Source organism: Zootoca vivipara, chromosome 8 (genome assembly GCF_963506605.1).
Source record: "Zootoca vivipara chromosome 8, rZooViv1.1, whole genome shotgun sequence".
In the NCBI taxonomy this organism is placed as follows: domain Eukaryota; kingdom Metazoa; phylum Chordata; class Lepidosauria; order Squamata; family Lacertidae; genus Zootoca; species Zootoca vivipara.
Genome location: NC_083283.1, coordinates 40,974,015 through 41,000,666, shown reverse-complemented (window position 1 = coordinate 41,000,666; position 26,652 = coordinate 40,974,015). Strand labels below are relative to the sequence as shown.

Below are 26,652 nucleotides of genomic sequence, written 5' to 3'. Positions count from 1 at the left end.
TGCTGTCATGCCAAGAATGCTCCATGCTTCCCAGCCAACCAGGGACTTAATGGGCAAAATGGCCATGGGAGATATGCCCATGCTTGTCTGTATGTACTGCAAGGCTTTGATAGTAAAATGTGAACCTGCATTATTGCATACTAGTGTGCAGAGTTTGATCAGATTAGGTGGCGGTGCTGCGGTGCTGCATCTCGTGAACAAGACTCTCTCCAAGCCTCGGACAAGCTTGGCATGGGCCTGTCTGATGCAGTGGGCTTTTTTCATGTTCTTATGTTCTTTTAATTTCTTTTTTTAAAAATAAACAAATCACTAATCCCAGAGCAGTTAACTTTCAACAATATTATGTACAAGATGGAAAAGCCTTGTTTTTATTTTAATGTCCTTTTCAAATCTACAAATATATAGAGAAGTGATGTAGTACAAAAACAAAACAAACCCCAGTTGTGGACTAATAAAATTGTGGGAATATTTGCAGTGCTGCCCCAGCAGATTTCTTTTCTCCTCTTGACCAGATTTCAGGACAAGGAGTGCTAGACCTAATTTAATCATGGCCAATGATTTTGATAGGTCTACTCTGAGTAACACTAGCATTGAATAACACCCTAAGTAAATGTATAGGACACACACACACACATATGAATGACACTGCGTTGTGAAGATGTGACCTTAAAAGTAGCCTGGTAATATAATAGATAGAATTTTAAAAGATACTAAAACCCTACCGAATCCTAACATTTAATGCAGTGAATGGAAATGTAGATAAACACTGAGTTGGATCTTGACTTCTCTACCATTGAGATGGTTCCAAAGCAATGGGAGGGGGTGTTGTTGTGAGGTGCAGGATGGGGGGCAAGATATGAAATGGGAGGCAGTTCCAAATGGCAGGGGTCCCCACACAAAATGCCCAGTTCCTAAATTGTACACCAAAGGTCGCCAGTCTTTTTTTAGCCAGTGGGCACATTGGTGCCAGTCACAAAATAAAACAAAATAGCTGCCACACCGAAAAGAACAGAAAAGGAGATGGGAGCACAAAATGGTGCAGGCATCCCCCCGCCCCATATAATGGTAAATAAGGCAGCTACACCAGCCACTGCCACACTCGGAAAGAGAAGCTCTTTGCATCTCTCCTTAGTTCATAATAGAAAGCAGGGTGGGTGACCAATCGTGGAATCAAGTGAAATGTGGACATATTTCAGAGGGTTCTGTACCATGTAGGAGAGGCTAAGCCAGTGGAAACAGGGACTGAGCAGGGAGAGCAAACAGTGAGAAGAAACAGTGCATTGTAGATTTTTGAGAGGATATTTACAGAAGTTTTATGGGCAACATAAGAGCCAGTGGTGGACACACTATTGTTTGCAGGTGCTATCCTGCAGAGCACATCAGTTGGGTATATAAGAGGTGAGACAATCTTTTAGTCAAGGGCATTGCGTCTCGTTTCACCGCTTGAGGTGAAACGGGAAGTACCGTCCTGCCCAGCCACTGCCACCACTGCCCTCTCTTTGCCTCCTTTGGAGAAGCAGTGCTAGCATTAGCACTGTTTTCCTTCCTGTGAGATCTCACTGATTTCCAGCAAGATCTCATCTCACTGAAATCTCACAAGATCTCGCTGGAAACTGGCGCCAACGCCAGTGCCGCTTTCCCACTGGCACCATTTCTCCACCAGCCCCACTTCTCCTGCAGTAGAGGTGGCAGGGCAGGCGGGCCTTCTCAAGGGCTTCTGCCACCTCAAGGGCTTCTGCCACCCTGCCTTATGGTTGGGCTGGGCCTGCTTTTAGGTATGATAACAATATTTATTAATTAAAAGAAACTTCTAATTGATTTTCTTGATCTGTAGATCAATCAACAGTAAAACTGATTAGTGTGAATAAACTGTGATATTTTAAATATATAAACATGCTCCCCCCCCCAAATTTAGGAAAGTTAAAAACTAAAAGGAACAAAATTTAGCTCATTTTAAAGGTTTTAGACGTTTAAAGCCTTTCTTTACAGAATTAACTTTAAAAATGAATGCAGGACTGCTCAGCAAAAGGATATTGATATGGATGATATGCACTTCCAACTTTCAGCGTAAATGAGACACTTTAAATGCTTGTTACATTTAAAGCTTGCTACTGGGGATATTCATATTACTCCCTGAATTTTACAGCTGGTTTTCTTTCTTGCTGTGAGATCAAATTGCTGTAGCTTCTCTTTGCTTATTCTGGAGCGGGAAAGCATTGCTGAGAACTTGCTGAGAACAATTTTCCTTAATTCTGTGCAGGATATTATTGGAAGCAAGTAATTTTTAGATGAACTGTGTAGAAATCTCCATCTTTCTTGTACAGTGAACAGTTTGACATACCTGTTGCATCATTTTAGTCTGAACTTTTAATTTTAAAAAGTACTTGGGAAACAAAGGGGTTAGTCCAACAGGCAAAAATGAAAACATCCTTCCTTGCTGGATAATACAATACCTTGATTCTACACCCATAGCTGCTTTAAACTTCATGTGCCTTAGAAACAATAATTCACTAATCCTGAAAAGAAATATATAGCTTATTATTACTGCTTATTGGAGTGTTTGAGCGTTGGATGGGGAAGATGTTATTAAGGTCATTGCAAGTTTAAAAGACACTGTAATATATCTGCTACTGATAAGTCAAACAAAACTTGTTGAACTGGAATATGAATTAGATATCTTACTTTCATATACATGCATACTATTCATCTGAGTTTTACTTCAGCGGCTTTGTTCATATAGCCCACACCACCCATCCAGCCCTCTTGCCAAAATTACTTCCCTCCCCTTAGAGTTCACCCAAAGCCTCTTATTATCCTCCTTCTCCTCCCCTTACCCATGCGGAAGTGTAAAGGAGAAGGGCAGGGAGGAGCATGAATAGCTTAGACTTTCTTGTGGCAGCTGATTAGAATAGTCAATCTTGCAGGAGGAGGTGCAGGGGGGAAGGGAGGCCGCCAGAGGCAGTGTGGGTGAGCCAGTGGCGGCAGCTGCAGCAGTGGACGACCAGATTGACCGGCTGCCGCTTCTGCCCACTTTCACCATTCCTGCGCTTTTACCTTCCCGCCGCAGCGGTTCCTTTTTATCTACTTGCGCAGGTATGCTTTCGAAGCACTAGGTTGGCCGAAGCTGGGACAGGGCAACAGGAGCTCACCCTATCGTGTGGATTCGAACCGCCGACCTTCCGATCAGCAAGCCCAAGTGGTTTAGACGACAGCGCCACCTGTGTCCCTCTGAGGCAAATAGTAGCACTGGCCAGTCTGGGGATCTGGATCCTGGAGGCAGGAGCCCCAGGGCTGGCTGACTGGCTAGCTGGCTGAGAAGCCAGCGGAGCTAATGGGGCAGGCTGCTGCAGCCTGTTATGGCTTTGCCTCTGCGACTCACCTGGGCTGCCCATCCACCACATCTTGTCACTCTGTAGTTTGCAGTGCCACCTGTCTGTGGTCAAGCAAAGTGCAGCATGACAGCATTCTTGCATTTTTATGTGTGTGGAACGACAAAGGTTCTGCCTTGTAAATGAATCAGTGTGCATGCACACAAAAGCTCATACCAAAATAAAAACTTAGTTGGTCTTTAAGGTGCTACTGAAGGAATTTTTTTATTTTGTTTCGACTCAGACTAACACGGCTACCTACCTGTAATCATTAAGGTGATAGTCTTGCTCAGGTGAGACCCATTTAAGTTCCTTAAGCCCAGTGATTTCAACTCTGAGTATGAACACTGGATACCAACCCTGGGCTGCAGTCCTTTCAGCTTCATTTAACTCAATTAGACCCTATGATGAGTAGCCACTGTATAGGGTTGCATTGTTCAGCTTTGCAGACAATAAGAAATATTTCTAGCAAGTTTTAATGGTTTTTTTTGGGGGGGGGGTTGCTTAAAATATCTTTCCGTAGTATTAGAAGTTTGGGTTAATCTCAGGAAGTATTTGTGCTGCTTGAATATTCTTAGTTTCATGTAAAGCCAGCTGCTTTCGGTGTGAACTAATGAATGGGCTCACAAGTCAGTGAAGCACCCAGTGACGTGAGCATAGCTGAATAGAGTGTGGCAAGGTGTGTAGATTAAATTGGAAAGCATTGTGGATTATATGCCTGGGTAAAGTTTTGGCTAAAAACTCTGAATCAACCCTCCTGAAATGAATCCAAGGTTTTCTGGTCTTTGAAAGCCCTAAGACGTTTACATGGTGTTTAAAAAAATGAAACAGTAGGGGCACAGCCACACAAGTCTCTCAACATAGCAACATAGGGATGTGCCCTGTACAAAGGCTGACCATTGGTCTATCTAGTTTACCTTTACCGCTGTGCTGACTGGCAAGCAGCTTTCTAGGACTTCAGACAGGAGTCTTTGCCAGGCATTCCTGGAGATGTTAGGAATTAAACCTGGACCTTTTGCATGCAGAGCATGTCCTGTACCACTGAGTCCTTCCCCATAGACTCCAAATACTCCAGACAAAAGAAATGCTTTCTATTTCTCAAAGAGAGAGATTTTCCTGGGGGTTGGGGGAGGTTAAGAAAAAAAGAATGAAATTTTGTAAACCTAAGGTAGAACAGAACAGCTGTTTTCTCATGGGCTGCTAAGCTGAGCAGTGTAGCAAAAGGGGGTGGGGAATCTGCTTGATTTCATCTCCCGCATTTGGGCTTTCAAAACGTTTGGTTTTGAAATCGGTAGAATAACCTTCTAGATCAAAATGCTGTTTCACCAGGTAAAGCACTTATCTTAACTAATAGGATTCAGAATGATGAAAGGTTTAGGAAATTTATCTTGGCATGTTTTCTTCTGATGTTAGGAAAATGTTAAATGCCTTATCTGATTTTAATCCGTACAGTACAGCATACTAATAACAGGCTAGGCTGTGCAAGCCGAGTGACTTCATTACAGGCAGATTCAATATATCAACACTTAAAAGGAAAAAAAAGAGCCAATGTACAATATATCCCTTCTAGGTATATTTCTCTAAGGTACTTTCTCCATCATTATATGAAGGGCTACATACAGCTGAAATGACAGGAAGGAACAGCTGATCTTGCTTCTCACCATGCCATCAGCTGGTTCCGTTACAATACAGAAGAGATTCAGGGAGCGGTCTCAGCTCTGTCAGAGGACCAGGAGATTAGAGATGAGATTGGAAGATGAGGGCAACATGTGTCTGTGGGCCTGTGGCAAAGATCAAGATGAGGCAGAAGTGATTACTATAAAGCCTATGCAGGAAGCTGCTCTAGTTTGGGAGACTATCTTCAGTTTATTTTTCTGCAGTTGGTGAGCATTGAATTTTTTTTGGGAGACAGAGACCTGATTTGCATGTAATGCTAAACCAAACCATGGCTTTGTGTGGATGGGCAAAGATATGGGTTCCTAGAGAGAAGATCACAGCTGCTTGCCTCTTTATCTGGTCTTGTGAGCTAAGTTGTTGTTTGCCTTCACATTACACAAGGATCCAGGCTCATGGTTTATCTTGCTCCAAACAAAGGTTTGTTCTATGGCTTACCTCCCATGGTTTGTCTGGGGGAGATAAGCCAGGTGCCTGGGTTAGGACACAATGCTAAGCCAAACCATGGTTTGACTCACAGCAGTGTGGCAGCAACAGGACTGGAGGAAGAGCAAAGCAACCATGAACTTATTTCCGAAAACCTGCATGTTTGCATGATCACAACAAAGCATGGTTTTGGCTTTGTGTTGTGTATGAAGTGGGCTAGAATTTGTGCTGGGGGGCTGACCCTGCCAACAGGAGGATGAGTCAACCTGATCTTGGCAGCACCGTGAGGAGGGAGAGGTAAAGTGGTGTCTGAATGGTGCAATGAGACTTTCTAAAGCATTGTCTATCATTTGGCAAGGCATTTGGGCTCTGCTTTAGGTAGCAAAATGCTTTGCTGGGTTGGCAATGCTGGCGGGGGCTTCCCTTAGCTCAGCCTAATGTTTTCTGAGGAAAAGGTAAGAAGAGATAAAATAAGGATGCATTTGCAGTTAGGTATATGTTGCACAATCTTTTTGTGGTTTTATGTAAAAGATTAAATGCTCCCTATTACAGTTTACTCTACTGGTGCTTATTATGAAAAGTTGCTGATGCAGACAAGTGCTGTTACCTATTTTCCACAGCTTTGCTGCTGCTGCTGCTTTTTAAACTGGTAATGTGAACAAAAGCATTTCACAAAAATACCTCTGGTACAGTGGGATTGCAGTGCAGTAACTTTTGGTATTCTAAACGTTCTGTACAGAAACTAGTTATGCAATTAAAAACGGAGCCTTTGAAATGAAAGTAGCATGGATGATTTTTAAGCATTTCTTAGGAAAGTAATTTCTTATTTTGCTTATTATTAAAAAAGCAAGAAAAGATGCTTGGAAGTTACTTCAGCAGGACAAAGAGTGCCTTTTACTGTTTTGCTAGCAAAGCCTTTGGGGACTTTTCAACTTTATCGTTCTATAAAACCTCATTTAATTTAATTTTCAAATGGCCACTGTAAAGCATTCTTTACTGCTTTTTTCCATGCTATGTATAATAGCAACACTTTTGACTGCCAAGAGTTTATGTTGTCAAAGGGTTCTCTGTGCTCATCTCAACAATAGTCATTTATTTTCCCTTGTTCTGTTTTTACCTTCTGGCAAAAAAGGGGCTGCCATATCTTTTATAGTGCTGTTTCTGGAAACCATGCCAAACACAAATAGCATTTTGTGGAAATTATCGCTTGGATCTTCCCAAAGCAGAGAATGAGAGAGGTGAATAGAATGGATGTTTTAAATATTTTAAAAATGGGCATTTCTCCAAAACCATATTTTTACTTATTTATTTCTAAAACATATACTCTGCCTTTCAGCATAAATTAGCAGGGCTGGGCTTTGATCCTTCACATTTCAGTGGCGATTTGCACGAGGCCAAAATTCCGTGCTGCTCTGCCTCTCACTTTCTGTTCTGCTCCCTTCACTCTGTCATGGTTGCAAAGCCATGTGGTGCCCTCTAGGCTCGGCACTCAGTGCTGCAGAACTGGTTTTGTTGCCCTAAATCCACCTCGGTAAATTAGCATTATGTAAATTAGCTTACAATTGACCGTGTACTTGCTAATATTAAATCCAGAAGATTAAAGAGCATTGTTAATGCAGTTTTCACAGTAGAGATTGCACTGGTTCAGTTCAGGTGATTTGGAGGTCCCGTCACAACAAACAATAATAGATTGCTGCAGTGGTGGCTGATAACATTTTGGTTTGGTAGGCTGCAATTTTTCACTATGCTGTTTTCATCTCAAGAGCACTTATTTAGAAAAGTGTGCCATTACATGTTTTACAGAGTGCCATTGTCTCCTCCTTTCTAATCCCCCCTCCCATGCATTATTCTCTGCTCTTCTAGGGACAGGTAAAGAGTTTTCATGAAACAGGGCCCAAGTACAGTATGATTTTCAGACAAGATTGACTCCATACCTCTTGTTTAGAAATTAAGCCACACCATATGACATTAGTTTTTCAATCCATCTGTTGCCCAAAAAACTAAAGACACAAAAACTTTTAAAATGTGATGAAAACTTGCTTCCACTTGCATAGGTTTCTTCTCTCCCAAAAGCAATTTAACTATTCATTATTCAAAATAATTCTATTTTTTCTATTTATTTTTAAGTTTTCCAAACCACGCCTCCACCACACACCAAAAAAGATTGTTTAATTTGAGCCATGGCACATCAGAGCACATCAAAACATATTTGAAATGCATAGCTCAGTGAAGTTAATGATCTCTATCCATGTGGAGAGTTAATATCTTCCAGGTGTGGATAAGGATGTGGAGTCACATTCAGATAGGCATAGAGCCCAAACATTTCATTGTGGAACTTTTCCGAGAAACTCACAAAAGAGCAAGGTAGAAATAATTGTGACGTCATTTCCCAACATTCCTGCACATTCAAAATACATTACCCACCAGAGGTAATAGCTCTCCAAAAAGCTAGTCATGGGTTCAACCAATAATTCCACCTTGACTCCAAAAAAGGTAACCAACTAATCCCAGGCTGAAACTGAGGCAAGGGACAACAGCTGTCTGTGCAAAGCGCCAAATAAGCCGTGGGAGGCAGGCAGCCGGGCCTTAAATAACTAAGCGCTGCCACCCACCTAATGGACCAAAAGGCTCCATGTAACAGGGGATGCTAATGTGTCCCCTGTCAATTGGTCATTCTGACTTTGATGGGGACGGGGAAAACCTATTCCTGCTTGAGTGCAAAGAGACAGCAATGCTAGATTGGCAGGGCCTTTGGTCTGGTCCAGCTGGTCTCTTTCTTATGCCCTTGGCAAAATTCGCCACCCGCTTCTGCAGCAGGAGTTTCAATAGTAGTACATCTGCTATGCCAAGTCCCCCCAACTCCACTTATGATCGCTCTGTAAATAGAGGTTATTATTGTATGGTGGTGATAAAGGTAAGGGTAAAGGGACCCCTGACTGTCAAGTCCAGTTGTGGACGACTCTGGGGTTGCGGCGCTTATCTCGCTTTACTGGTCGAGGGAGCCGGTGTTTGTCCGCAGACACCTTCCGGGTCATATGGCCAGCATGGCTAAGCTGCTTCTGGCAAACCAGAGCCACACACGGAAGTACAAAAGCACTATTATTCAGAAAGCCAATAGGAATTATGCCTTGCTAGGGATTTTTTTAAAAAATAGGCAGCTTATCCAGTCCCTGTTTTGTTTAAACATCATTTACTGTGATGATTTTTGACCAATACAAACCACACACATATAAAAATAATAATAATCTACCTGCTCCTTCAATTGTGAGCATAGATCAGCCCTGAAAGATTTCTAGTGGCTGGACGAACCATCCCAGAGAACCCCTTTTTTTACACTTTAATCATAATTGTAATACTAAAGTTAGCATGTTTATGTGTATATTTAGCAAAGTCCACAATCAACATACCAGTACATTCTTGTGTCTACAGATGTGCACACAGCCTTTCCTCCTGCTCCTATACGTAGTCCTTCCATTCTCAGCAAGTTTTAGGATTATAAAAATATTTTAGTTTTGATAGATTTTAACATTAATTTTATTTTAAAAGAACTGGAAAGCCCTTCTTTTTGTATCACATGTAAGTCAATGCCTTTTTAAGAAAATGATAAGCATTCAGTGATTTCATGAAGCACAAGCTGTTCTTAGAGAACTATCCTATGCATATTTACTTGGGAGTGAGTCCCACTGTGTTCTTTGTGTCATTAGCATGTGTTTAGGATTGTACTCTAAGCCCTGTAAGTGATCTCTTGTGTACCGAGAGCTGTGGAGCATTATTTGTATTGCACAGGACAGTGCAATTTCTGGAAAGCTGTGTCTTCAGCGCAGTTAAGTAGAAGACTTTAATCTGCTGATAATTTTTAAAACAAGGTGTTGGGTACACTGCTAAGCGCCCATTAAGATAAAGAGGGATACTGTAATTAAAAGTACTATAACACCTTTGAACAAAATTCTGTCCTTTTTTAATAATAATTTTTATTGATTTTAATAAAAACAAAACAAGGCAAAACATAAAATGTGTACTCCGTCCCTCTATAGAGGAACAAAATTCTGTCCTAATTTCCTTACAGTGCTACTGGAAGGAATTTTATTTTTATTTTTTATTATAGTATTTTTCATTGTGTGACCCATATAAATAAGTTCTGTTTATACTGATTTCCTTTCCTTTAGTTCTTTTATATTTCCTTTAAAAAAAAATGCAGTGTAACTCAATTCAGGAAGCCTGGTTCCTGCCCTGCTCCCTGTTTTGATTACCTTAATCAGCTCCTGCTGCACAGCCCAGCAGAGGGAGCTCAAAGGCACCAGATGCTAAAGGCTTTTTTTCTCTGCAAGGGAGCATGAACAAAAGCTTGAAACGAATAGTGCATTTATTTGTAGGAACCTGGCATGCAAATCATTTAAAAGGAAGAGAGTTCAGAATTAAAATAGGTTTTGAGAAATATATGATTGCAGCAGATAAGTTGATGACTTATTTAGAATTAGGAAGGAATTCTGAAATACAGTACTGTCTAACTAGATTTTTGTTTTTTTGTTTTCTTCCATGTTATGCATCTGGTGGGGTTCTGGCAACTGTTCTTCATTATAGAAAGTAAGTTTGTATTAATGTATGTCATAGCTTCTTGGATGCATTTTTGTTTTAATTTTTGTGTGTGTGAACAACACATTTACACAGTTCTGGTAGAAGTCCTTAAAATATATTTGTGGGTCACCTGGCATTGGATAATGGATTTGATAAATGCTAAACAGCTAAACAGTATTTTTCTGCAGAACTATGCAGTAGAAATATATAAGCTGTGTGTGTGTGTGTGTGTGTGTGTGCGCGTGCGCATGCGTGCTGGGGGAGGGGGAAAATTGCCAAATATAGGGCTGAGGCATTGCTCATGGAATATGCAGTCATCTTACTCGGGCTGTGATCCCTCAGTCCCTCAGCAGCTTCCACAGCACATCCCACATTCTTCAAGACAGCCATCCACACTCCAGAGAGGATCTTTGAGGAGTATAGTGGCTGCATTGAAAAGAGGGGGTGGTGATTTTTTCTTACATGGATTTCCTTCTTTCCTTCTTTGTTTCCAGAATTCATATACCATCCTTTCACATATATTTCTTTTCTCAGGGAAGTTAACATAGGAGTAAGAAACAAAATGTTGTAGTAGTAGTAGTAGTAGTAGTAGTAGTAAATAATAATAATAATAATAATAATAATAATAATAATAATAATAATAGTGCCTTGGAAGTTGAACAGATTCCATTCCAGAAGTCCATTCGACTTCCAAAACATTCGGAAACCAAACACGGCTCCTCATTGGCTGCAGGAAGCTCCTGCAGCCAATTGGAAGCTGCGGAAGCCACGCCGGATGTTGGGCTTCCAAAAATCATTTGAAAACCGGAACACTCAGTTCCGGTTTTTGATCGTTCGGGAGCTGAAACGTACGAGTCCCAAGGCGTTCAGCAACCAAGGTACGACTGTACAACGCTTACAACTAACATGGCAAATTAAAAACCATAAACTTAAAACAGCAACAGCCGATTTTAAATAGGTGATGAAATCAGACTGCTTTTTAAAGAATGCTCACATTAGCAGATTCTAAAACCTGGGAAAACAGAAATGTTTTGCCTGGTATCTAATGATACTACTGAGCTCTATAGGTAGATCTCCTTGGGGAAGTCATTCCAAAGACCAGGAGCCACCACAGGAAATGCTCTCTCCAGCTCTCAGCTTTGGCAGCTTCAGAATGGGTAGGCTGGTTGATATGGGAACAGATGGCCAAACAAATATCCGGGTTCTAAGCCATGTAAGGTATTGAAATTTCACAAGTTAAAATCACATAAAATTCAATTGTACTGTAACCAATTTCAAACTCAAATTTATATAATCAGAGGGTTCAAGGCTGAAGTAGTAGCACTTGGATATTAAATAATGTCTTACCATATATTTCTGTTTACCAAAGCTTTCTGTACCATACCTTGCTGCCCCTGTAGGCAATGCCGTGATTATTTGATGTGCAGAGTAGCAGGAATTCATAATCAGTGCCAACTTACAGGAGCTGAAGAACCTGGTATTATTATTATTTTTTGCCATTGGTGAGGCTTCTATTTCATGTTAACAAGCCTGAATCAACAGATGCTCATGAAAACAAGCACTTTGTTCCCCTCCTTTGGTTTTTAGGTAGTGTTGTTTGCCATGGCAAAGCCATTATCAACTCCAAAGATTTGTGTTGCTCTTTACATTCTTAGATTTTGCTTTGCACATGCTCTGAAAGCTTTGTAATAGTTCCTACTAGAGCTCTTCCTTCTGATGGTAATAAAACTTATGCTTCTTTGCAAGATTTATATGGAGAAGGAAATACATAGTTCTTAAGTCATCATATGAAGTTAACGATTGTGAAAGATTGCAGGCCTGTTTTCTGTTCATAACTTTATATTAATTTCTAATTTTTTCTAGATGAGCATATTGGTACCCATGAGACATATCTTGCTATGTTCATTCATTTTGCTTTGTTTTGTCTGACCAGAAAAATATATCTTTTAACTACTAATCTAGTAAGGGTGGCAATGCAGTCCAGACGTCTTCCTGCAGCTGCTGTTCCAAACTGCTTATTAAACTCAAGTTGGGGTCTGTTTAATGAACTCAGTGGGAAAACAGTGCTAAAGCAATAGAAAGATGAAGCAGGGAAATAGGTTCATATACTGTCCAAAGAGATTATGGCAACTGCATGCATGGACCTTCTGGACAGAGCAGGGATGAAGAACCTGTGGCAAATGACAATGGCTCTCACCATCCTCAAACACAGGTGATGGTGGCTGTGGATTATGGAGTTCAGTAACAAATTATTCACCCTTGGGGTAGATCTGCATAAAAAGCCAAGATAACGAACCTTTCTGGATCAGAGCAAAGGCCCATCTAGTCCATCATTCTCTTCTCACAATGAAGGATGTGAAGCAACACAGCACTTTATCCCAGTGTTCTCCCTAGCAAGTGGTATTTGCAGGCATAATGTCTCTGATTCTGGAGGCACTATACAGCCACATCATGACTACTTGCGATTGATAGCGTTACCCTTCATGAAGGAAAAATGCAATCTTTAATGCTGTTGAGACAATCAAAACTATATATTTCATTCAATTTCACTTGTACTATGACAGCATTTGATTCATTTCCAAGAATCTGGCTTCATGATTACCAGCGCCATTTGAGATAATATATGTATGAGAGAGGGAACGGGGAGAGGGAGAGAGTATATAGTGGGCTGCTAAATACTACATGTAATTGCATGTCAGATACTCACTCCATGAAGAACATTCTGAAGGAAGTCATGTGTTATTCTGAGTTTTGCTACCATAACTCTTAAACAACGAACACATGTTAGTACATCTTTCTTATGGATACTACATTAATAATCTTATTTGATAACTAGTGTTATTTGAGTTCATAAATATTCTTCAAGAGTTATTTGAGGTCAGATATGTTCTTCAAGTGTTTTTCCCCTTGAAAAGCCAAATTTATTTGTTACAAATGAATTTTAAAGATGCTTCACATAATATCTTGCATGAGGAGTTCAGTGGTCTATAATGGAAATTGCATATGCTTGCCAAAAGAAATATATGTTCCATTGAGGTGCACACCATGAATGCTGTGAATCAATAAATTATCATAAATGCAAGGAATGTTGAACTTAGACTGGGGAGACCTAGGCTCTAATACCCACTTACCTTGAAACTCGTTGGGTAACCTTGGACCAGTCTCCATCTCTCAGCCTAACCGTCTCCCAGAATGGTTGCCAAGATGGATTAGATAATAGTCTGTGTATGCCAAGCTAAGATTTTTGAAGGAAATGCAAAAAGCTGGGGATCACAGAAATTGCTTTGTAGTGATTCCTGATAAAATTATCTATCTCAACACTCGCTCATGCATGTTTGAATAAACAGTATTTTATTTATTCATGTGTTTATTAAAAAGACTTATATCCTGCCTTTTGGATTGAAAAGGACGCACAAAGCAGCTCAGAAACCAAAATACCTATTAAAAACACATTATGCAAACAACCAACCATTAGCTAATTTTATTAAATTAAGCAGCAGTAATTCTATTTTAACTCAATAGAAGAAGCAGTGTGTACAAGCCTGCTGAACAATATTGTCTAACAGCAATATTGAGTTCTGATTAACAGTTTATCAGTACACAACAATGATTCAAAATGACAAAAAGACTTGTAATTGACATGTCTGTTTATTGAATGAAACTATTACCTTGATTTAACTGCATTCATTATATATTGGTATTTGCATTATTTAATTAGAACTTACATGAAGAAGAACAGTTGAACTCCTATGTTTAATTAAATGTGAATGACTATAGGCATAATGGATAGAAATGGAGTGCTGCAAATTAATTGTTCTCTTTCCACAAATATTTTCCCCAAATTATCTACATATTGGGGAGGCGAGTAGTTTTCCTGAAGAGTATACAGGGCATTGAGCTTCATTATATATTCTTGTCCAGATTTCATGACTGGAAATCTTTTGACTTCTCCTGCGCTTAAAAATGCCCTTAAGATTCATTTGTGTCTTATACTATGTGATCATAGAAACATAGAATCCTAGAACTGTAGAGCTTTGTCAGATTGGCCTGTCTCTTGAGCAGCAATCGATCCTCATCACTTAATCTGGAAGTAAATTCCCTTGAATTCAAAGGAACTTTATTGCCAGCAAGTGTACTTAGGAAAGTTGCCCATCACATAAAAAGCTTCAGATTACTGTAACATTGTCTAAAGCATACAAGACATGCATGCTTGCATTGGCTGTGTTAAATGCTGTTCATACTTGTTCATAGCTCACACTTGCAATGCTAAATGTGTTCTTCCTGGGGTATTTGCTATTCTTTTGTTGCTTTTCCATCCTATGGGATGCAGCTGCCCTTGAACTTGATTCTGTTTTGATCATTCATGTGCAAAGCCACACTGTCTGTAACATTCTAAAAATGAGGCTTCGTGGTGTTATTTGCAAAGTAATTTCACATAAATATTTGGACTGCAGTTCTTTTTAAATGTAGAGCTGTTTACTGCGTGAAAATAGCATAATTATAATTTGCAGACTTTTTGCCTGAAGCTGAAGGGACAGATGCATATGATTAAGTTTCAACTGGCCTGTTATTGTAATGTAGATGTTTTCAGGGTTGGGAGGTTTTTTGGTTTTTTTAAGGGAAGCATGGGTTTAGAAAAAAATAAAAAGAGGGAAGAGCGTTACACGAAACAGTCCATTGCAGCCTGCTTTATTTTTTCCCAATTTTGTTTTTCAGTGGCACTTCTCCATTAGCTTGTCTGAATGCAATGCTTCATACTAACACTCGTGTAGGTGATGGGACATTCTTCAAAATTCCTGGCAAGGCAGGACTCTACGCACTCAAAGTAAGTTGCATTTTTAGCGATGAAAGTACCCAAAGCCATGAAGACCATTTTATGTAAATCTTAATGAAATGCAAAAGTAAACTAGTTGAATTTGGGGAGGCTGTATAAGGAAAAGATCTGAAAGTTCTTTCTAGCTCTGTTCAGATGTCATTTAAAGCTACTTTACACTTCATTTAAATGCTGGCTGTCTTCTGATAACAAAAGTATATGAGCTCCTGAATTTCTCTCTCCCTTATGTGCTTAGCTGGGTTAAAATACTACCTTCTCAAAGCTTAAAAAAACTTATTTTGTTTTATATGCACTAACCTCAAAAGGATGACTGATGTTCTTAAGACATATTGGACTTGCATTTAAAAGAAGAATATTTGCCAATGTTGTATTTAGGGAGCTTTCACATATTACATTTTACAATCCTGCACTTCCCAAGGAACAGAGATTGTAAAGCCATGGTTCAAATAATGACTTTATGCAGGCTGAATAGAATTCCTTTCTGAGATCCTTAATCAAATCCATTTATTTGATAACTGGTGTGTGAAAGAGTAAATAGGGGTGTGGGCAAAGGGGGGGGAAGCTAATGAGTTTTATGGAGCAGGTTTACTTTACAATTTTTAATTTAAATTTATAAATTTTGAAATTGATACAATGGGACATAGACGTGCAGCAATCAATATGGCATTCATCATGCTTTTTATGTGAATTAAAAATATGTGCTTTTTGATACAAGGTAACAGAATTCAAAGGTAGGTTTTTAAAAAAATAAAAATCCATTCTTGCTATATTTAGATTTGTTTGCAGTCTAGGCAAGGTTTTTCTTTCCTGTGACTTCCAAGTTGTTGTGGAATTCAGGCAATGGCCAATGGCAAAAGAGGAACTTAAGAAGGATATGAGGATTTTCTGTGGCTGGAATTTTTAAACAAGATTGTTTCTGCTGCCTACACACAAAGATGTGAAGTAATCAGCATTTTTATGTATAAACTTTCCAGATGAATATACATTGTGACTTGGCAGAGCGGTTCTTTCTGATTTTCAGATTGTCAGCAATCATATTTTACTTATATAAGAGAGATTTATAGACATAAGATGCAGATTCATTTTTGAAATCTGTCAAACAACACCATCACATGTTTCTTCATATACAGAAGGAAGACTCTACATGCCAAGCAGATGGGACATTGGATTTAAGTTGTGAATCTGAGTTGGATGGTACTGAAATGGCTGAAACAAACAATAGCAATGGAGAAGAAAATGGAGGTAGGTATTTTGGTTTAATTATGTGTAATTGTTTGGGTTCATTTGCCATATTTTGCAATTGCAATAATGATTAAAGTAGGGGATAATGCCCAAGATGTGTGTATATGTGTGTGTTTTGCAAATAAGAATACCCTGATACAATTATTGGCAAGGATTTGGAAATCATGACATATAAAAATAAGTTTCATGCTTCAGGGCCATCTTTTTGACAGCATGTTATTAAATTTCTCTTTGGAAATAGGATGTCAGTTTAGTTTTCTACCATTTCCAGGATACTAGGAAAGGCCTACAGTTTGCAAAAGATGCTTGCCTATAAGATATTAAAGATGGGGAATTCAAACAAACACATTCATCATTGTGGATGGAACTCAATTGCTTTATTTGCATTTTAACCCTGACTTCTTAAAAAGTAGAAGTTCCCAGCTCCCTATGCCTTCAGGGATCTGGAAACATTTCTAAATCGCTCAACATTGTATGCCTTTTAGAAACTTCAGTATATAGTTGTATATAAATAGCTTAAATAAATAATAATAATTTTAATTACTTAGTACACTATCAGAAATTTACTGAAACAATAATTTAAGCACTTTCCTACTAGCATGCAGTTCATTTATTCTATTTTATTGGAGAGACTGGGAAATATTTGGGTGCTTACATTATTCACCAGGTGTTGGATTTAATGAGGAAATTTTTGCAGAGGAAGTATTTTTGATAATATATAAACTGGAAATGAGAATCTACAGTAAGTGAGGCACCCATACACAATAGCATGTGTGTGTGTGTGTGTGTGTGTGTGTGCGCGTGTGCACAAACCAGGGCTAGCAAATCTTTGGCCCTTCAGAAGTTGTTTGTGAAGGAGTGAAACTGCTCCCTGTTTTGTGTTCTGTCTGGTTGTATAGCTTGGGTTGTAAAATTTTTGCCTTTTGCTTTAGGGGCTCTTGTGCAGAAGAATCAGAAGCCTGTGGGTAGAAGCTTTGCCCAGGAGGGTCAAAGGTTTATTGAAGAAACTTGGCAATAAGGGGGAAAGCGCTGAAATGCTTTAAGAGAACTGGAAAATGTAGTTGGGTACTGTGGCAAGGACCTTGAGAAAACTACAAGGGGAATCCAGAAGCTAAACCAGGGGATGCATATTTATAAGTATTGGTCTCATTAGGGAATCTACATAGAAAGGTATAGCCGGATGCATTCATCTCTCTTCCCCCCTTTTTATTTGCTCATGTGGGCAATAACTACTCAAATTGTATAATTAGCATTATTCGAAAATCATTTTCACAAAAACTGTTTAACTTAATGTCTTTCTAAATCCTTAAGTGGCAGCATGCAAGTCACTGTGAATGATGGTCTATAGCAGGCATCCCCAAACTTCGGCCCTCCAGATGTTTTGGACTACGATTCCCATCTTCCCCGACCACTGGTCTTGTTAGCTAGGGATCATGGGAGTTGTAGGCCAAAATATCTGAAGGGCCACGGTTTGGGGATGCCTGGTCCAGCCATTGATAAACACATCGTGTTAGTGTGGTGCTCCCTCCAGATGTTCTTGGGCTCCAGCTCCTATCAGCCCCAACCAGCATGACCAGTGGTTGGGTATGGTGGGAACTGGAGTCCAACAATATCCTTATGCTAGCAAATGTCAGGGAATGATGCCACCACTACTTTCATGCCCAGCAGTGCCTCTCTTTTCAGTACAATTTTCTACCATTTATAATAAAGGTCCATCACTAAGATTCAAATTTGAAGTGAGCATGTAGGTTATCTGCTATCTTGCTCATTTTAAAATCCACTGTTATTTTTTCATGCTACAGAAGTATTGTTCTGCTGCATTGGTTTCTTTTAATGTAACCATGTCATCTTAAAGATATACTGTATCCATATTATTTTTCCCAAAGGGGCACTTGAATGTTGTTAATTAAGCTGTTAGCAGCTTCTACAGAACAGCTACATAGTTTGTTTAAAGCCTCTTGTTGGTCCCAGGTGCATACATCTGTTTGACTATATAGTACAGTTTAGCTCCCTGATTGCTTTCTCTTTCTCTCTTAAAAAGAGCCAAGCTGACTGGCTGGAGAAAAAGTGTTCTGATTTTGCAGGTTAAGCTCTGGAGATCAGAGTGATTTAGATGATTATTTGGTGTATGTGTGTTGACAGTGCATGACCATTTATGTCAATGCGTATATAGATCTGTGTCACCCAAAGCAAAAGTATTGAGTTTATAAGATATTTTAAGAGGTTTATATTTGCATCCTGTTCCTATGGGTGCATTTTGTATCATCCAGGCTGCAGTCCTCAGCACGCTTATCTGGGAGAAAGCCCCATTCAACTCAGTGGGGCTTACTTCTGAGTAGATATGTGTAGGATTGCATTATTATTTTGTTGGGAATATTGGCATGTTTTTTCAGCTTTAGATAAGGCAAAAGAATAGGAAATATTAATATCTGCTTGGTAACACAACTACTTGTAGGCAATTTCCTTCCTCTTACAACAATGAAGAAAAAAGCATCTTCCCATCTTATTCAAATCTGCTTGGTTTGAAATTGAAAACAAGTGTACTGTTACATTTATTTTTAGAGGTTGAAAAATGGAATGGTTCAAGCTTTCTTCTATACATCACCCAAAATTTGCATATTCATTTGAAGCTGGCACCTCTATGTTTTCTCTCATGTTTTCGTCTTCTTTTTTATTATTGGCAGCCTTTTGTGAGCATATGATAAAGAGCTTGGCTGATACTATGTTGGAGGAAGATTTGAACATGTTTTGCTTTACTGCATTCCCATATATTTTTAGTAACAACCCTTTTGTCTGCCTTTATACATCTTCTAGTAATGCTAGCTGCTTCTGATGTTAGAACAGTTATTGATATAAATCACATTTCAGATTACTTAAAAAAAACCAACCACTGCAAAACTGAGAAATATATATATATATTAGTTATTATTTTTTGTCTAGAAAAAAGCATTATGTATATTACAATTTCTTTCCTTTTTTTTACATTTTGGTCACAGTTGACAAAAACTCAATACAGGTGACTCTCAAATTATATGGGGGTTACATTCCGGTGACAGCACATGGAGCCAAAGTATTGTATTGGGTTCAATGGCGGGTGGGATTGCCAATGTCTTTATCCCTGGACATCAGCCCCTTTTCTGCCCCCTTTTAATAAAATTTTTTTTGCCAAGCACATAAATCTGAATGTGCACAAGTTAAATGTGTGTAAGTTACCTACACATCTTTTGCTTTACCTCAGTGTAGGTATGGGAGGGTGCTAATTTGATTAGGAAAGTTGCATCGAGGGAGCGGGCATTTAAACCCACCCCTGTTCAAGCTGATTCCCCTACTGATGGGAAAATAAAAGTACCTACCGGTAGAAGTAGCCTCTTTTGAATGTTTTAGATTGAGCAAATGGCAGAGTGGGGAAGGATTAAAACATACACTCTCCCAGTGATCCTTCCCTGATCCAATGAGCTGCTTAATAAGAACATGAGAAGAAACTGGTGGATTAGGCCTGTGACCCATCTGGTAAAGCATCCTGTTCTTACATTGGTCTATGGGAAGCCCAAGAATTAAACAACCCTCTCCATGCACTGTGGTCCCAGAAGAAAACACCTGTCATTAATTTTTTTTAAACCCCCTATCGTTGTTATCCATTAAAGTAGCATTGACTCTTAGTGGCTCAATGCAAGGGTAGTGCAGCCTCTCAGCAGGTAGATAGTTTTCAAACTGGAATCAACATTTCTGAATGAATACTTCTTTCCTGGAACAATCCCCCTGTCCCACCATCACAACATCACCCATGTTTCTGCATTACATCCATTGCACTACTAACTAGTTTCCCCTCTAACATACAACCCATTTGAAACCACGTTTTCAATCTCTAGTTACACTAAATGTGATTTTTGACCATGTACATTGAATGTGAAACCATGGTTTACTGGGGGAGAGGAGAGCGGTGAAAAGTACCTAGACATAAGGCTGACTGCCTTAGTTGAAAACCATATTTTGCCCAGAGAGGGCTTGAATCAGACCAGTGACTTGTCCTATCTGTCAAATATTCACATCAATATAACTGCTTAAAGTAAATACTGTAATATTCATTGTTCATGTATAATTAAGAGAGCATCATCTTTTTCTCTGACATGAGATCCCCATCCACTTCAAATTAGTAAAATGGTTAAATAAAACAATACATGCATTGTATACAATATTTACATGGTAGACTCAGATGGCTCCTTAGAAACTGTAATTGCCAGTTATGCAATTTAAAATCACTAATTGTTACAGATATTGGGTAGTTAGTTCCTTTATGTATTCGAGCAAGTAAAAATCCTTTTGTCATGGGAGAAATTAGCTACACTGGAGCTAATATATAAAAACCTCTGCAGAAACTATGAGCATTTTGTTTGCTAATTTATTTTTGACTGTCATACTGTGGGCTATGAAGCTACATGCTATGAAGTAAACTATGGTGGAATAAGTGTAATAATTCTCATAGCAAAAAACAAAACAAAACTGAAAGAAATTATCTCATAAAATGTGGGGAACAGGAAATTATTTTTATTTGCTTTGCAATCTGCTTTGATTGGGGTGTGCTAGACCCTGCACCACTTTGAAGAAGCCCAATTCACCTTGGGACTGAAGCTGAGCCTTGCTTTGGGAAATCTGAAGCTTTGTATGTCTCTGTATTGATGATTGGGCGGGGCGGAATAAAACATGTCTCTAAGCCCCCTCCGCCATCTTGACAGAATTGAATGACATCTGAGTGAGGTTGGTGTTGTCATTCTTACTCTAATGTACTTAGTTCTTGTATTCTTCTACTTTTTGGTGCCTTCCCCCCCTTGGAACTCAGCAGTAACTATCAGTCAATTTAGACATAATGGTAGCAGTTATATGCTGTTTTCTTACGCCTTGTGCCAGCTCTATAGGAAGGCTGTAATGTTTACAAGTTGCTTACTTGAAATAGGTTCCAATCCTGCAGAGAGTTTCCATATCAATGGCAAACAAAAATGTGCGATAGTAATGTGAATAAAAAATGAAATGATTCATGTGGCAAGGAACTTGTAAATGTTACAGGTCATGTAAGCAGCCATCATGTAGCATGCATTAACATTTTTAACAACCAGACCTTTAGTGGAGACTGGTTGCAATATTTGAATTAGCTCACAGTTGTGTGTGTGTGTGTGTGTGTGTGTCTGTCTGTCTATCTGTCTATCTGTCTGTGTTTTTTTATATTAAAAAAACACCTTGTTACCTTCTCTTTTTTGCCACATATTTGTAGCCCTAGTGACTGTGTAGTACATCTTCGCAGCTACTATCCCCCCCCCCCAACTGGCAGAGGGTAGAATGAAAATACTGCTTCAGAATGATACTGCAGGCCCTTCCAGTCTGGCATTTTATTCTGCAACGTGTTCTTGACACAATAATAGTGCGTGGATTTATTCCGCTCTATTAATTGTTCTGTGCTGCTTCCCAGATGATACCACATTACTGATGTTGGGGAGTGGGGCTATAGTGCAACAAAAGCAGGACAAAACAACAACCCCAAACATTTGTGTTATGAAAAATTACGGGATCTCAGCCAGAAGCTACAGGATAAGCACTGACTGGAAGTGAAGCAATATGACCACCCCAAAACCTTTGCAGTTGCAAATAGTATTGAAAGTGGGATTGCATACAACCGCCCCAATAGCATCGTGAGTGCAAATCATTACACCACAGCCTCTCGTACCTGGCTTATGTGGCGCTGTTTGTGCCTCTTGATATCTTGCCGAAATCTCATAAGATTTAAAGTGCTCCACAAGACCTTGCAAGTTTTCAGTGAGACCTTATGAGATCTCCCTGGCCACCGGCACTGCTGCCAGCACTGCTGCTCCAGGGACAGCGAAATGGGGGTGGGGTTGCTCACAGGGGCGCTGCCTCTATGGCATCCACCATCCAAGGCGGCTACCTCACCCCGCCTTATGGGTGAGCCAGCCCTGCATAACACAACATACATGAAGTACTGTTAACATTTCAAGGTGCTGTGCTCGATCTATTTATAATCAAATTGCTAGTCAGCACTCTCACAAGATTTAGGAATAGTTAACTTTACAATGTCCTTGCCATTTGATTTAGGAACTTGAACACTGGGCAGAAATTATTTTATGTGTTGTTACCCATTTTCCTCCTGGCTGAGCTTTACCGCTAACCTGCTAGGTCAGGGGATGTCTTACAGCTGTTAAATTCTATTATCCTATTAAGTTCTTTAATGTTTCCACAAGATGATGGGAAACCTTCATGTTTTGTTTCTTGAGTTGGCCATTTTTCTCTTTATTGCGTCCTGCTTAGTTTTGAACTTTGTTGCAGAGAGCAGAGTACATTTTCAAATTGCAGTGAAAGACAGTTCACAGATGTTAATTTGTATGTATCAAGTCATTCACTGGATTTAGCATGTGTTGGCAGTACACAATTTAAAATTTGCATCTTGACAAAATGGAGCTTTGTGTGATTTCATTGCCAGTGGCCATGCAGATGCTGTTTGTAGATAGAGGCCCAGATTTGACTTGGAACAAGAAAAGATCAAAATGATTTCAGCAGGTCTTTAGTTCCCCTGAATTAACATTAGGCAAATATGTGATTGTTTGAATGGCTGTTTCTGCTTGCATCTTACTTCACAGTTGGTCATGTTCTTCCATAAACCACCCTGAAGATATTCCATGTTCTTTGCAATGCAACAGCTTTCACACATGGCAGATCAGCCCAGAGATTTTCTTTCTTAGGGTAGTTCTGTGATCTCTAAATTAAATTAAAATTTGCAGACTGATTTTCCTCAGTTCTCAGTGCTTTGTTTTATTTTTTTATTCTTAGTTTGTACTAAGCAAGCACCTGAAGAAATGTCTTCCGTTCGGGACTCAAGCCTTACGAATGCACCAATGCAAAGCAAGCTAGTGTCTTCCTTCCAACAGCACACCAAAAAGGCACTTAAACAGGTAAGCTAATATTGGCTTCACTATCAAACAGATTTCTTCTGGTGGGCGTTTAAGCTATCCTTTATTTATGTATGTATTGGGAATAAAGGTGGTGAGATTTTATGGTACCATAGCTAAGCTTATTGCCCACCTTGCTTATCTGGCATTGATGTGCTGAATGAGGTCTGATCTGGTTTGGGTCTGGATACTGGGGTATCTCCAGTTACGCTTTTGTGAGTATTCACCCCTTTTTCCTCTAGCAGTGAAGAACCAGATACTTAAACATTAATGGAAATATTGTTATAAAGAGAGGGTCCTGGCCAACCCATGATTCACTATGGAAAAGGTGCAGGGAGGTGCTCTAGAAAGGACTCTGAACCTTTGAATAATCTAAGCTTGCATTTCACTTTGAGGCTTGTGGTGTTAGGAGAGCAATAGTTGGAAACATTACAGAAGGATCTTAACAATGAGATGAAGCCACACAGCATAAATTGTTTGTGGAGGAAGTGCCAGGCAAGACAAAATGACAAAATCGGCTGCAGAAGAAATCCATAAATGCAATTACAGATCCCTTGTTAACATAAAAGTTCAGGAGGCAGCTGCAAATACTTGTATATAGGTAGGATAAGTGCACATGTTAAGGAAATCAATGAAAAGTTGTTCCATTTTAAAAAGATTTTGGTTGTCTGAAATGATGATTATTACAGATCTCAGGAAATAATCCTTTCCCCGTACACACAAATATTGAATGCTTAAGTCAATGTGTTGTGTTTTGGCCTAAGGAGGTTCCATCGTTCCCCACCCTTTTCCTCTTGTGCTACAGGTATTCATTACTACCAGATGCAGGCAGCTGGATTTGATTTAATGCAAAACTGTAAATCCTATCTGATAGGTGAATGAACTTTAAGCAGCAATTTTTGTTCAGAAAATTGCTGTTGGGAGTTAGTTCTCCTACTGTATATCCTCTCTCCAGACTTTCTATTGCTTTTATGGGGGTATAATGTGCTTCCATTCCACTACAAATAGCCTACAGTGCCTCTGAATACACAGAGATGTTAAGCAATTGTATGTGACACTCACCACCCAATATTAACTTACTGGATCTGTTCTGCAATAACAGGAGCTGAACCTTTAACATGTTCTGGGAATAAACTGCTTACATTGCAGAGTGCCAGAAGCAATGAGGAGTTGGCTGTATTTTCTTTTCTTCTTTTGACATATGGATTCCTTGCAGTATAATAACTTTGAAGGGATCAGAAACCTTTTCCACTCAGTATGTTAAACAAAGGCAAACTATTCCAGGTGTTCACACTAGTGATATTTATGTTCGCTTTTTAAAAAGTGTTAGATTGGGGTTAAACTAACAGGAGACAAGGTGATTTAGACTTGATCCACCTCTTTACTGGTAGTTCCCTTCACAAGCTCCTGCTTTGTAGTAGTTATCTTCAAAATAGTAATGGAGGAGAATTTTGCTTGGGCCATATCTTTGAGCAAGGTGATCTGGTTTCCACCTGTCAGATGAATAGGCAGGTCAGAACATGTCCTTAGCATTTAGCGCTTGTCTGATATAGTTCTTGTTTCAAAATACAAAAATGCATATGTTAGCAATATATATATGTTTGTAGGTGTGTGTATTGAGGTAAAAATTGAGGTAAAAATATGCATTTAAATTCGTATTTTGTGATAAAATATGTATTTGACTACATATTCAAATAAAAAATTCATATCGATTTTAAAAATAAGTAAATCACAGGTAGTGTAGAAACAGGACAAAATGGCCTTATGAAAAAGCACTTGCAAAATTGAATCAGACCAGAAATAGACTTATCCATACTTCACACTGTCTTTGAAACAGTGCAGCTAGTACGTAGGGTGTGGACTTTTGCCTTGGTTCTAGTTCCTTCCCATCCATGAAGCTGAATCGGTAGTTTGGGGTTGACCACTATCTCTCAACCGAATCTACTTTGTAGATGTGCCGTGAGAATAGAGCGATCACCCTGAGCTCCTTGAAGAATGGTGGCCTATATAAATAAATGTTTCTCTGGTTATCCTAATCAGAAGCAAACACAATGGGACTGAAGACACAAGGAAATCAGCTCTGCTGCTAGGCCTTATTCCTAGAAAGAGGGATGGGGATGGGAAGAGAGAGACTGATGGTAAGAGGGGAAGGAGATACAGTAGATCTCACGGTCTCCTTCTTGGCAGCAGACTTTATCCTGGCCTTTGCCCCAGCAATAGCTGTGTTGCAGCATATAGCAACAGCACTTTGAGCAACAGGTAGAGGAGGAATGGAGAACCGGTGTCCCTCCAGCTGTTATTGGACTCCAACTCCTATCATCCCCGACCATTAGGCATTCTGGCTGGGGCTGAAGAGAGTTGGAGTCTAACAACACCTGGAGGGCTACATGTGGGGCCATCCTTCAGCTAGAGGGATACAGCAGAGGCGAGGAAGGATTTTCTGATTTTTTGAAGCTGACAGACTTAGGGAAGGTGGCAGTCCTGATTTGTGGCATAGTCACAGACTTTTGTTTGTATTTCAGCTTTCAGTGACATTTCATCAAGTAGACCAATGTATGGTTGAAATGCATTTGGTATTTGTTGTACATTGGGGGTTTGTCATGTAGAAGTATTTTTTCTTTGTCTGTTGTTTGTGCATTGGGTATTTGATTTTAAAATACCTGTGGTTATAAAATTTGATGTATTTCAGTTGTGCCCTCATTTATACATGTGATTTTCTAACTTGTTTGTAGTTTGCTTGGTTTTTGTGGTTGGGTTATAGATATATCTCTTTGCCTTTCCTTTTGCTTTGGATTAGGGCTTAGGCTGATTCAGGGAGTAGCCATGACCTCAGGCAAGAGATGCTTCATTGAGTTCCTTCCTGAGACCCAGCTGCATTCTTTGAGGCATTGACTCTCTTGGCTGGGACAAGGATACAGTTGGAGCTCAGAGGAGCCTTTCTTCTACCCAGTTCTCTCACAGAATGAGAGTTAGACCATTAGTTCATCTAACTGACCATTAATTATATTGATTCAGACCATTGGTCCATCTAACCAGCCCATTGTATATATTCAGTGGCAGGGTTTCAGAGAGGGCCCCCACACACCTTGAGATGCCATGGATTGTAACCCACCATTTTGAAAAAGCAGCTGCTCAGGCCATAGCAAAGCTCTGAGGCTTTGGAAAAAACATATTTAGGGCTTTAGCCTCCTTAGCTCCTGGCTAGGGATGCTTCTGCCCAACACAAATGCTGTCAGTTATGACAATTGGAGGTTTGTACAAGTGTTCCTGGCCACATCTTGATTTGCAAAAAATGAAAACAATCCATGCAGGCAATGGATTATAACTTACTGCAATGAGATTTGTTCCAACAACAAAAAATCTTGTTATTTTTACAGGAGCTTTTTATGTTACAAAATTTGCTTCTCTGTTAATAGAACTTTTCACTTTTTGTTATACAAAACTTGCTTCTTTGATAAATAATATGGATTTCCAGTTTTTATCTGTTTCACATGATTCGCTTTTTCAGTCATACATCTGCAAAAATATACTTAATAACTCCCAACAATTTCCTCATTCATAAACCCAAAGACCCTAGCCT

At 39.4% G+C, this 26,652-nt stretch overlaps 1 protein-coding gene across 1 annotated transcript in view; it reads left to right on the top strand.

Moving 5' to 3' along the window:
- ASXL3 (ASXL transcriptional regulator 3) overlaps positions 1–26,652 on the top strand; it is a 99,897-nt gene that overhangs the window by 37,354 nt on the left and 35,891 nt on the right. Inside the window, exons 3-5 of the mRNA XM_035125483.2 lie at positions 14,760–14,868; positions 16,008–16,119; positions 22,954–23,075. Coding sequence (XP_034981374.2) covers positions 14,760–14,868; positions 16,008–16,119; positions 22,954–23,075 — 343 coding nt within the window. The remainder of the gene's footprint in view (positions 1–14,759; positions 14,869–16,007; positions 16,120–22,953; positions 23,076–26,652) is intronic.